General features: G+C 36.7%; 1 protein-coding gene across 10 annotated transcripts in view; it reads left to right on the top strand.

Moving 5' to 3' along the window:
• The window catches only part of RALGPS1 (Ral GEF with PH domain and SH3 binding motif 1), an 81,138-nt gene that overhangs the window by 40,118 nt on the left and 27,706 nt on the right, over positions 1-13,314 (top strand). For all 10 annotated transcript variants that reach the window (XR_009279223.1, XR_009279224.1, XM_058853928.1 and 7 more), the window contains 2 exons: positions 9,293-9,430; positions 11,122-11,215. Coding sequence is in view for 8 of the 10 variants with exons in the window: in XM_058853928.1 (XP_058709911.1) it covers positions 9,293-9,430; positions 11,122-11,215 (232 nt within the window). In the remaining 2 variants the exon portion in view is untranslated. The remainder of the gene's footprint in view (positions 1-9,292; positions 9,431-11,121; positions 11,216-13,314) is intronic.

Here is a 13,314-nt window from a genome sequence, read left to right as displayed (position 1 = left end):
ATCTTTGTCAGACAACAACTCGAAAGCAGAAATAACGGACAATAAAATTGTTCAAATTCAAGCAAGCTCTTGAAACATTCTAATGCAGATTGAGAATTCATCATTTCGTTGAACCCCAGTGCATTTTTAATGATTCTTCATACTTGTCCTGGTAATCTAAAGCCTGTTTCACATTTGAGTGCTGGGAATTCATGCACTTTTCCTAGAACCTCTCTAAAAATTTGCTATTATGGAACTCTCTGTGTGTAGAATGTTTTTCGTTACTAGCTACTAGCTCCAGGTTTAAAAAAGATTTGTCAAATGAATGGATGTAGAATCTGCCTTTCTAACTTGTTGGGAATCCTGCAAAGAAATTAGCAAAATTAGAAGTGAAACTTTGCAACATAAAAATGTTACTTTTTACTACAGTTTAGGAAACCGAGTGGTTGTTTCAGTCCTTGTATATTATTGACATCATGAGAAAGCTACATCATATTGTAACAATGGGTTTGTTTGCAATTTTTCAGTCAGCTTCGAAGATATTTGGATTTTGTAGAATTGGAGGAAACCAATATGAGAGTGCTTGAATTAACCAGAGGACAAATAGAGAGGTTTAAAGATAGTGTATTAAAACTATTTCTGTTCAAGTTAAAACATGAACAAGTGGTTGTTATTATAATGATAAATTATTTCCATCATAAAAGTGAATGTCAGAACAAAACTCACATCTAGCTATATTACGCTATCAATTCAGTATGCCTTAGGCTTTTTATGTTTTTTGTACCTTTCCTGTATGGCCCGTGATTCCTTTAAGTTACTGTTATGTTAATTATTTTCTGTTTTAACTCAGAAGCTTATTCCATTCTGTTCTAAAGAGAGAGGACCGCTGACGGGAGTGGCCATTTCAGTGCTAGTTAGGAGCATAGTCTGGATGCTTCGGATTAAAGCAGTCCAAAGCTTTTCCAATGCACCAGTTTTATACTGAAAAAGATGGCTTAATAGAACCAGAAAGTGATAATTCTGTTTATTTTTGACAGATTTAGCAATATTCCCACTAAACTTTCTTTCAACATGTGTATGATTCACACTCCTTCCTTCCCAGGGTGCTTTTTCAGCCTAGGATACACAGAGCTGCTCAAGGGAGGGGAGTGGGAGCAGGAAGAGCGAAGGGAGTGTGTTGCCATGAGTGTTTGTCAGGATATTAGAGTGGTTGTTTCCTGTCGTCATTTCCTGATTGGTTTCTCCAATTCCTAACTACTTGCAGAGCTAGATAGGTGGTTCTCTAGCTGGATTACTACTTGGATGGAGTATCTAGTTTTCATTTTAGAAGGAGCAGTTTTACATTCTCTGCTTTTGCAAGAAAAAATTTTTATTATTCTGCAAGAAAATACAGGTTTCTAACTTGAAGTTATGCCCCGCAGCACTAAGGTTCTTGAAAAAAACAATTTCCTGAGGATGAGGTTGTTTATTTAGGCCAATATTTATAAACTATCCACAACCACTTTTAAGCTCTTTAACATATAGTTCAGGTCCATTGATTTTAGGGCACTTATTTAAGTGCAGTTAAATGCCTAAAATTTTCACTTAGTGAAGGAGCCTAGAGACTTTTCTTGTGGTGTATTTTTTAGTCATTAGCCTTCTCTTAGAGGTAATTACATTATAAATAAAATATTTGAAAAATCAAAAATAGCCAAATGTGTTTCTTTAACTGTCCTCTTTGCTGAACAAGAAACATATTTTTACACAGATCAGCCTTTTAATTGAGTGCTGAGTGCTTTTTTGTCTCTTAAAAGCTGTCTAAATAACCTGTTCCTATAAGATTTTGTGTATAGGTTATTCCAAGTAGCATATGACAAAGCTTATTTTTTCCACTTGTTGCAGTTTTGTCTATGGGGAAAAAGAAAAGTTGTGCCCACTTGATAGATGACAGGGATCTTTTATTTGGATGTGCCAGGTGTTTGTAGCATAGCTGAATTGTTTGGAAAACATTAGGTGTTTGCTCTTTGGGAAGGACTGAAAAGAAAAACGGGATTTGCCTTTGTGTGGGCATTCTGGTACCAAATGGGCAAACCTTTTCCTTGGATTTGTAGTACTGTGAAGTGTAGTTCACTGTTTTTTTAAGAGTCTTTAGGCTGAGTGTGATTTTCAAAAGATTTCATAGTTGATTTGTCTTTCATACTGAGAATCTCAGCAATCAGCTTGCATTAAAGTCTGTGGTTAGAGAATAAAGCATCCTACTAGCAGAAATGTACTAATATTATATCTAATATAATGTGAAATCTGACAGTTGTCTTCAGCAGGGTAATGCAATTGGCAAGGAGTGGTTTGAAAGACTTGGCTTTGACAATAAGTGAAAATACTATAAATCATCTGGTCATAGAAATTAACTTTGAGTCAGTGATCAGAAATTCAAGGTAAGCAGAAAGAGATAAGAATGTGCCAATCTTAAAAAGGTAAACTTCGAGAAATCAAACAGATTGTTTTTCCAGACAGAGTACAGTTCAATTGCTGGATTCATTTGCCACAAGATCTTCCGAACCCAAAAGTTAAAAAAGGAAAAGTGTTTTTGTAAGAATAGCAGGAAAAAGAAAAAAATTATGGATCCAGAGAAAAAACATTGTAAAGAAAAATTACCAGCCAGACTTAAACCTAAAAGTGTTTTTATAAGATTTGTCTCAGGAAGTCCCTAACCACCACTTGCTGCTGACAGGAAGCAACATCTGGAAAACAGCTATTGTACCTTTGCCTTTTTTCTATAGTCTTTTTTGAATCATTTTTTTTGCCTTTTGACATTGGATAGCATATGTTTAAAAATGTTAAAATGCATCATTCTTAAGGCTTCTGTAATGTATTTTTGTAAAATGTATATCTTCTATAATGTATTTTTCCTGATTCATGGGGAAAGTATTAGGAAATAGCTGGGTTTCAGGGAAAAAATTAAAAAAAAAAACAACTGACAGCATTCTGGAGAAGATCTGATTTCTTTAGGAGGAAAGCTTTGGTAGAAAGTTCCAGGCAGCTTCAAAATGTTTTAGCCTGTTTCAGTGGATAATGAAATGGTTTGCCCCAGTCAGAGATGATTCACGGTACAGCTTCTTGAATGTAATTCCAGTTGTGTTCTTGGTAATATTTTCTTTCACAAACTAGTATCTTACTTTTAAAGTTGCTTGGGTTTTGCTGCACTTATTGATCTGTTTTTCTATATTTGGCTTCATTGCTGCAGTGACAAATGTGGGATGATTAATTCCAGTGGTTGAATAGGATGAGGTTACTCAGGAAGGACCGTGGGATCAACATCAAATTTTAATTTTGTTCAGTTGATGTTGCTGAAGCACATTGAGCTAAAATAAGGTGCCTTCTCTAGCTCTACATTTTTATAAGGTAAATTTTGCTTATATCTCATGATAAAAGAGATTACTTGAAGTCCTTGCTTTATTCATAGTTAAAATCAGGATCTGTTGTCTGCTTATACATACAGAGCCTTCCTGCTGCAGCAAATTAGTCTGTATAACTGCTATGCTCCAAACTTCCCCTCAATAATAGAGATGCAGGTATAGGCTAGCACATTTATCAAACTTGTCATAGAACAGTAGAGTTGTGACTTGAAGAGACCCCTGGAGATCATCTGGTCACCTTCTGTGGAAAGCAGGGCCATAAGTTAGGTTATCCAGTGTCTAGTCAAGCCGCATCTTGAATATTTCCAGGAAGAAAAATTGCCATCCTCCTCTGGGAAACCTATTTCAACATTTAAGTGTACTCACAGAGTAGAAATTTGCTTATATGCAGATAGCATGTCCCCCATCACTTCTTGACCTCTTGCTATCACTCTGCAGAGAGTATTTCCATCTTCCCTGTGATGGCTCTGTAGGTACTGGAAGAGCAGTTGGGTTCCCTTCCTGCCCCTTCACTTCTCTAAGCTGAACAAACCCAATTCCTTTAGCCTTTTTTCCTATGACAAGCTTTCCAATCCTGTAATCGCCTTGACAGCCATCTATGGGATCATGTTGTAAATGCATAAAGTGTCTCTTGAGACATTTTGTAATGAATACATTTCTGTATTACAAATCACATGGTGTTGCTTTAGCAAAGGTTTGTCTTTTTTTTTTTAGAGTATCCAAATCCTACCAAGGTTAACCAGTATATACATTTGGTTTTGTAGAAAAATTTTCCAGCCCTTAATCCATGGAAAATATCCAGTCTTCTTGAAACCAGTGATACCACAAAACAGTTGGCTTTTTTGCCTATGAGCTAATCTCCTAACAATGGTGTCTTTGGTTTTACAAAGTGCTGACTGTAGTAATTTGGACTTTCTACCACATAGTTAATTGATAAGTTACTGTCCCTCTGTCCTCTGCTTTGTTTAGTGTGATACAACCACACTACTGTATGTAGGAAAATGCATTCATAAATACAGTTTTCTACAAATTGGAAACAGATCCTTGTCTCTTCTTGGCTCTCCTATCAAACCAGTGTCATTATTCAATTTGTGAGGAGTGAAAATGGAAAATAATTTCGTTCCGTAGTTTCTCTTCTATTACGTGTGCCACTTACTACTTGTCTTGCAGACCCTGCTTCCTGTACTGGAGGAATGCTCTATGACCAGGCATCTGTGTTACATGGCAGCCAATGTGCATTCAGGGACAGACTTAACAGAGCACTGTGCATGAAAGGATACATCAAGTATGCAGTAGTGGTGTGGTTTAACCCCCTATTTCTTGGTTTGTTAGGCCTACTATTTTACAGTATAGTTTTATATTTGTTATACAAAAAGTTTAAAAAAAATAAAAATAAAAGACACTGTTAATAATGATGCAAGTTTTCAATCTTTATCTGCACAGAATTTTTTATGATGAGTTTTGCAGCAGTGTATATTTGTGAAACAGTTTTAGGTGCTGTAAGTTTTGGATTATACCTTGTGACTGCAAATTGTCATAAACCCACAAAGAGATTTGATATTCTGAATGGTTAAGAATAGATGATGCTGCTCAGGTCAAAGAAATCTGTGACAGAACAGAAAACTTAAATCCAGGCTTTCTAACTTGCAGGGAAATGCCTTAGAAAACAGATTTCTCTTTGTTTCTGTTACTGCTATTTAAAGTAATACCTGCCCAGCTTTTCTCATTAGTATAATTTTGTACATGTGATTTACTGGACTGAAAGTGTTTTGTCTTTCATAGCATGTTGTGTCAGTCTTTCTTAATGAGGAACCAATTGCACACCGAAGCTGTTCATGAACATTTTAAAGCTTACATGCTCCAGCTCAACTTCTTCAGAATTAAGTGAAACCGAATAACCTTAGTTTGGGAGTACTTTTCTTAAGACCTGTTTGTTACTACCCATCAACTCCTACTGTTTATCTACTGTTTATCAGTACTATCTGCCTCAGTGCTGTTTTCTCAGAAGCCTTGAGTACCGAATAAAGAAAATAATAGAAGCTTAACTTTAAATCAAGACACAAGTACATAGACTTAGGTTTGCATCCTGCTGAACACTGCAGTTCTTCATAAATATTTTTTTCAGTAAAATTTAGTCTTGGAAATCGTTGTCTGGCAGATGGAGTGCTCAAAGTGTGCTGGCCTGGTGGCACTGACTGCTACATCTGAAGTTCACTTTTTTGCCATTCTAATGTTTCCATCTCTTTAAACTGTTACTAATATTACTGCTTTGTTTGATCTCTCCAGTAGAAGTTTAAGAGCTTGGTGTTACAAGTATGGTTTTCTTTTTGCCAACTTAAAAATAATTGGTCCCCTTTACACAGGGTGATTTACATTAATAAATGTAGTCCTGGATTATTTGGCCAGGCTTTCCTTAGCATGTGTTGTTACTTCCATGGGACTATAAATGAATGAACGCTGTTGTCTGCCTACAATATCCAGCTGCAAAATTAGTTCTGGTGACAATGGAGAAAAGTGAGTATCACTGGAAAATGACACTTGCCTATGGAAGAAGCTGCCTATGAGCTCACCCTCTGGAAAATATCCCAATGGCCTCACATCCTAGCTTTTTTCAGTGCACAGTAGCACAAATGTGAGCCAAAGTTTGAAAAGCTAGTGCTGTGTGTTTGCTTTGGCATGGGGCAACCCTGAGGCTTTCCTTTGAGAAATGGGTCTTGAAATCTTTTGCTGACGGGAATAATTTTGTCATTCCTCAGTGCAAAATAAGCTGATTCTTATCTATACCTACTATCACATCATATTTTGAGAAGAGTTTAAAATATCACTGCCCAGATTTAAAAGAAAAAAAAATCATAAAAATCTAATTATCCTTCTTGCTTTAAAGGAAGAGAGGGAGAGGAACAATATGGAAAAGGTGTAGCTTGCTGTGTGTTGTTTTTATATTCTAGCATATTACATTCAGTTTAATTTTTTTGACATCTATCAGTTCAGGTTTTTTCTTCCTGCACCCCCACTACCTGCCAAAAGCCCATTTCCTTACACTTTTATTTGGAATTTACAGGGCTTAGGCTAACACCATTTAATCCTTTTCAGTGCTTGTATACCTTGTTGGTCCTCATCTGTATGTTGTCCTGGAAAATAGATTCTTTGTCCTGAAAAGTGCTTACAACCACTGCTACAGAGTGGAAGTGTGTTTATGCCTTTAATATCAATGAGAATAGCTTCAGACTTGCTCAAAATAGCTGGAAAGTGGCCTTGACCCAGGCTGCCATAAGCAAGTTGCATTGTAAAGGCTGTGAGCAAATAGAATTTTTACAGCCGTAACTCTAACTACGTTTTGATGTGCCACTTGACAAGAGCTTGACAAGAGTGAAGGGCTGCTGTATGGAACCTCAGTCTAGGTAGGATCTCTAGGCCATTGCAAAACCTCAGCTCGGGGTCTCAGGATTTGCTCAATGCTAAACTGCTACAAAGCTATGCTAATACTAGGGAAATTGGAGTTCATCCCTCACTCTGAGGTGAAAGTGCCTGGTCCATGCTGGCCTTGTCTAGGTGTTAGGATCTCTCAAGTGTGTGGATGATGGCTGAAGCAGTTCCCAGTGTGGCTGAAACCCTTATTCAGATAAAGTTGAGAAAAGCTGAAAATAATAATTGAGGTTGTTTTTGCCCCTCTGAAATCTGAGACTGGGATGTGGAAACAAAGCAGGACGAAAGTGCTGTTTATGTTTCTCTAGTATGATATGTGAAATCAAGTATGTGATATAATAAACTGGTATGATTAATAGCTTATCTTCACAAGAGTGAAAAAGGACAAAGAAAGAGCAGGTATTGCTGCCCTTGACAAACTTGTAGAAAATTGTCTTCTAATCACATAAAGTCCTACTTTTTTTTCTTTTTACCTCTCTGCTGTTGTATATATTTTGATATTCTAGGAAAGCAAACCCTGATTACTCCCTCTTCCTTTAAACTCTCATATCCTTTAGCTTGGGAAATTACTCTAGCTGAGAAAAATAGAATCACATCGGCATACTTAATCAGTAGGTCCAGTGAGGAAGCCCTTGAGCCTACTAGGGGAATTTCTGGGCACATGCCCTGGAAGAGTCCACCACAGACTTCAAGAAAGCCTGAGTGGTTAGGATGAGGCAAAATGCTTCTCCCATGGTGCTATGAACACTAGGTAAATTTATCTCGTCCCCTATAGTCAGTGACCTTTGCCTTGCCTCTGTGCCCCAAGACTATTGGCCCCTGACCCTATACTTAACCTGAGACACTGCAAGAAACTGGGGTCTTTCTGTCACTGGATCCCTTCAGTGGGATTGCAGTAAACCTCTCTGGAATACGATACAACAGACCCTTCCCGTCTTTCTTTGCTGACCTGTCCATGGTGTGCGTGTGAGTTTTTTTACAGTGACTGCCTGTGCCAACCTGAGTGGCTTTCTCAAGAGATGCTTTGGACTGGTAGCAGTAACAATATCCATACGCCATGCTGCTACAGTCCAGAACTGCAAACTAGTAATACAAATCACAAAAACAGAAGGGTTTTGTTTCATTTTGTTTCAAGAAAAGAGAACAAATAAAACAATCACTCAAAACATTTGTAACTTTTGATGATACATCATTCTGTCATTCTAGAGGTAGAAATGTGTAGAGAGAGAAATGAGGATAAATTGAGAATGGTTTTTAGAAAATGCTTTTTGGGGTAAAAGCAATAAATACCCCAGGTTACTCTTAAGATAAAACTTTTAAGGTAGTCTGAGTCATATGAACCTCTGCTTTAGAAACTGTGCTCATATTTATGAGATATATTACTTCTTCAAGAGAGGATTTTTAATATGGGAAGAAAATTTTTGAAGGACTGATCTGTGTCATTGTAGAAGGTTAAACTAGACTGTAAAACTTGACCTGTTTTCTAAGCATCTTTTTTCTTTAACCCCTGCTTGACTGGAAATTCCCATTGGTTTGTATGTTGTTCACTTGTTAATCCAGCTCTATTCCACTCATTTACAAGGTCTAAATGTCCCTTTTTGCTTTAGTGGGGTTATTAAATTACCTTTGGTCACTGGAGCACTCTTCTATTTATCATATCAGTGGGTCTAATGGGCATATATGTTTCTTTCATAGTCCAAATTCACAGATTACTGGGGACTTGAGAGACAGTTTATGGCTTTATGGTTTCCAAGCAAAGCATTTAACAGTTCATAACAAACTGAATTTGTTCTGGCTTGTTGCCACCTCTTTGTCTGTCTCTTCAGTCTTTTCAATGACAGGTCATATGATTTCTTCATTCATTCCTCCCTAAGCAGTATAAGGCTTTTCCAGAATGCATGAATGAATAAGGTAAAAACCTAAAGAAATTGGGTATTGCAGCCCGGCTAAGGCTGGACATAACACAGTGTGATCCAATGAGCAACATACTGATCAAGATGGCAGAGATCTGAAGAAACAGATATGTGGTGAGCTCAGCTTGAGTGAGAAAAAGTCTTGCAAGAGATTTTCGTAAAGTATTCCTGAGTCTCAGGGCAGAAAAGTTAATGGAGATCTTCCACACTGGTGGCAGACAAAGGAAGCATTGCAGTGGTCTCTGGTCATGGGAGCCAGCAGCATTGTGTCTCCCCACTGTCAGCACCACTGGCTGGGGCAGCTCTCACTCTTTTTTTAGTGTCCTTTTTGTGATCCTGCAAATTGCTCATTGTAGGCAGTAGCCTAAGTATAAAATGCTTTTCTGTCTTTTTAAGGGGATAGAACTCAAGCATTAATTACAGAATTTTTCAAAATGCAAATCCCAAGCTCTCATTTGTTTAATGGGCCCAGATTGCAGTGGGGGTAAACAGCTTCTGGCTGCTATATTAATTAAAAATTTTGCAACTGTTTCTGTTTGAAACACTAGATGAATTGGTTGATTGATTTGTTTGTTTCAGGAATTTATCTCTTGGATTTAATCTACATTGATTCTGCATATCCTGCTTCAGACAGCATAATGGAGAATGAACAAAGATCCAATCAAATGAATAATATTCTCCGAATCATAGCTGATCTGCAAGTATCCTGCAACTATGGTTGGTAAATTTTGTTATGCCTATCAAGCCTTGACTAAAATTACTTTAGTGCAAAATTGTGGAAGCACATTTTGGCCCTGAGGGAACACAAGAGGCTAATGTTGGTAGAGTTGAATGCTAGTAAGTGATGTAGCTTCCACTACTGTGTAGCTTCAGTCTTAGCAGTAAATTGGGCAGATAAGCATGTACTCTAAACTGTAAGAGCTGTAAGAGAGGTTGTGTAGAGTTTACTGTTACATGTGGGGTACAAATGACATACTTTCAAGTTAAGCTATTGCATTTGGCTTATATATTGTTTCCGCCAGAGGCAAAGAGAATTATTGTAATATCTTCCCTTTACTTTGCAGTAGATATGATGTCTAGAGTGTGGAATGTGTTTGTTTGGCTATCATTTTGTTGTTAGCGTCCTGGTGATATATTTACAGAATGAAATACAAATATTTCCATCAATACAGCAGTTGTTCAACTGTGCTAAGATTTTGCACGGATGTTGCTCCTGGATGAAGTCAGGAAAACGAGGGGTTGTTTCTTTTTGTTAACAGGATTGTACTCTAAAAATAATTTCTACAGTTCTAGCCTGCTAGTGAAGCTGTATATCAAGAAATGTGCTGGTTTTGGTGTCTTAATGAATACTCAGCATACTCCTGGTGACTTAGCATGACTTTTCATTGCTTAAATGTATAACAAGCTGAAAAGCCTAGAGTGCAGCTAAACAATCAAATTCAGAAAATTTAAAAGCTGCCGTTTTGGAGAGCTTAAAAAAAGAAAGATTGGTAGATTGTGAAAAAAAACCAAGTTGAGATGTTAACTGTGTATGCTTAAGTATCCAGCCCTTATCCTTTTTTGTCAACTTTGGTATTTTAGAGTATTTAAAGGTAGAAACTAGACATAATAACGTATGATACTGATCAGCTAGATTATTCAGGTGTCATTTTCTTATTGTGAGTTTCATTTTGTCTCTGAATACTTTGGATGATAAAGAAACCTCATTATTTCATTGACCCTTTCTTTTTTACAGTTTTGGTAACTTCCTGCAGTCATATGCATTAATTTTGAGTGCTTTTGTTAAAATCTAGATGAAAATTAAAATATAACCTTGAAACAATATTCTGGGATAGTGGCTGCCTTTAAAACAGTTACCTTTATGAGAGCACAGAAGTTAAGTTAGGTTACTACAAGGCATGTTCCTGTCCATGTACCATGTGTCAAGAGGTTTTTCTGTCATTCTGAACTTAGTGTCTTTCATTCCTGGTATTCAGCATTGTAATTATTAATTAGTTATTTAATAACGTTTGTCTTCTCAGTTCTTGGACATATGAGACCCACTGATGCCTATGGCTGTAGGCATTGATTTTCCCCAGAACAATGAACAAAAAAATTCAAGCAGGTTTCACAGCAGATAATTTTTTTCCACCAGCGAGATAACATCTAATAAAATCCACCAGCCCTCATGATGATGAAATGCATCTGTATTTTCTTTAATAACTGAGAGCATCACTTTTGCTCAGTCAAGTCTTTAACACCTTTTTAGAGTCAAAGTAGTATTTCTGCCCAATTTATTTTTTAGGGAGGTTCCAATTCTGTTTCCATGAAGGTATCGTAAGAACCAGAAAAAAAAAAAAAACCTGAAAAAATAGTAATTTTGGATGACATAAATGTTAATGGTTTTTGTTTGTTTGAACACTCCACAGATCATCTCACAACACTTCCCCATGTGCAAAAGTATTTGAAGTCTGTCCATTACATTGAAGAACTTCAGAAATTTGTAGAAGATGACAATTACAAGTAAGTATTGTTCTTTTCTTCAGGCATTGGGAAATTTAACAGAACGATTACTTAGTCATTAATTTTATTAAGAGCTGAACCAAAAGCCCATGGCTGAAGATGTTTTAGGGGGTTTTCTGCTAAGTAAAATCCAGAATGACAGTCTTTCTTTATGACTATAAGCAGATTGACAAAGTGAAATATTCTAGTGAAAAGCAACAGTTCAGAATAGATGAAAATCTAGTCTTTATTCTATGACATGATTGTGTTCTGGGAATTTTGTTCAGTAACACTGAAGTCATCTCCAAGACGTCCAGCATTGACTCTGCTATTATGACTAATACATTAAGAGCATCTACCAATTTCAAGTAATTATTTTTAATAAGTTAATACTTATGATTTGGGTGTTTGAATTTTGGGGGTTTAAGCATGTTAAAGCAATGTTTACAAAAGACTTGGAGAAGAGTTAACTCACAGAGAAGTTTGAAGCAGATGCCAGAGAACACATTGGTGAATATGTGAATGTGCTCTAGTTAAAGGAAGTGATAATCCCTGGCCAGTAATTCTGAAAGAACTAGCAAAAATTAAGTCATAGGCTAAGGAACCAAGGTTTTAAATAGCTCAGCCAACCTAGATGCAATGCTATACAATTAGCTGTTGACAAATAGAGTAACTTTTTAGGTGAGCAGAATTTGAAGTATTCAAAGCAAATGTATGTTCAGTAATACAATGCTAGTATAAAATGTTTTAGCATATGTTTTAGAGAGCAAGGTTGGTAATGAACTTCCTTAAAACCAGTCTCGTTACCAGTTCTGTTAAATACTTCAGTTAAGAACTTTGTATCAGAATTTATGTGTACTTAAGACTGTTTGCTAATAAAACAGTGATCCAAGGGTTCATTGAAATAGAACTTGGTTTGGCTATCACAAAGGAAGAATCTGATGACTAAAATGATAGTGACACAAACCCCAAAATGTTATATAATTGTTCTAACATTGGTTTATGGTGTTGATCAGTAGATAGCTCTCACAAGTGAGATACAGCCATGAAAGGACTAATTCATCCCTACTGCTTATCAAATATACTGTTTCTATGAAAAACTAGAGTTGTTTATACTGCTTCAGAAGCAGCTGGTGAGAGCTTGCTAATAAACATGGAGTATGTTTATTACACTGTATGCAATTTTAGGATACATATGTGTGTATATTACATTGTATACAATTCTGGCCGTACGTGCTTGCATGTTTGAAGGTTTAAATAAATGCCAATACAATCAGATAAATAAAATCTGTCTTGTAACAGCAGATGTAAAGAACTAGGTTGGATTTTAGCCTAGGAAAGGAGAAGTTTGGATAAGAGAATCACAATGTATAAACACAGCTGGAAGAAAATGGGGAGGGTAAAAAGAAATTTAAATGAAATTGTAATGATATCACAAGGATAAAACACATAGAAAATATTGGAATCTGAATGTTAAAATATGGTTTGTAACTCTCAGAGTAATGGAATTATGGAACCTCTTCTTATTTGGAGTAGTGAGACAAATGATTAAATAATCTTAAGTTGAAAACTGATCAGTTAATGAAGTGAAGGCTACCAGTTAGTGTTTGGGGGAAAAAAAGAGCATATTTAGTAATCAGAAGACTCTGCATTACCAGTGTGGGGTCATCTACAAATGTGTATGAAGAGTGACCTGCACCAACCATTTACATTTTGCTGCAATTAGTGCCGGCACTGCTGGCATATAGATGCAACCTCCTGCTGAGATGGAAAAAAGGTGTCATCATAACAGAGACAGAACAACCCATGTTTTAGCATAACATGAGTCAGACAATTTGTTTTTTGGATTTTGAGTATAGCTGCAGTTGGTGGTAACTCCAGCTGTTCCTCTGAGCCCTGGCTCCAGCTGAGAGGCATGCAGGACTATACCTTGACCAGATCTGTTTATAGGAATTCTTGTGATGAATGCCTGTGGAGCTTTGCTTTCCCTGAGAGAATAGTTCTAAAAGAAAAAGCATTCAGACAAGGTGTTCTTTTGGAATGTCTCAAAGTATTATCAGGGCCTGCTTCAAATAGAGATAAAATGTCTAAAATTTGTCCCCTTGCTTAGGCTAAGCTTC

This window comes from Poecile atricapillus, chromosome 20 (genome assembly GCF_030490865.1).
Source record: "Poecile atricapillus isolate bPoeAtr1 chromosome 20, bPoeAtr1.hap1, whole genome shotgun sequence".
Classification (NCBI taxonomy): domain Eukaryota; kingdom Metazoa; phylum Chordata; class Aves; order Passeriformes; family Paridae; genus Poecile; species Poecile atricapillus.
Note: the sequence above shows the minus strand (reverse complement) of the source record. Positions and strands in the feature narration are given on the sequence as shown.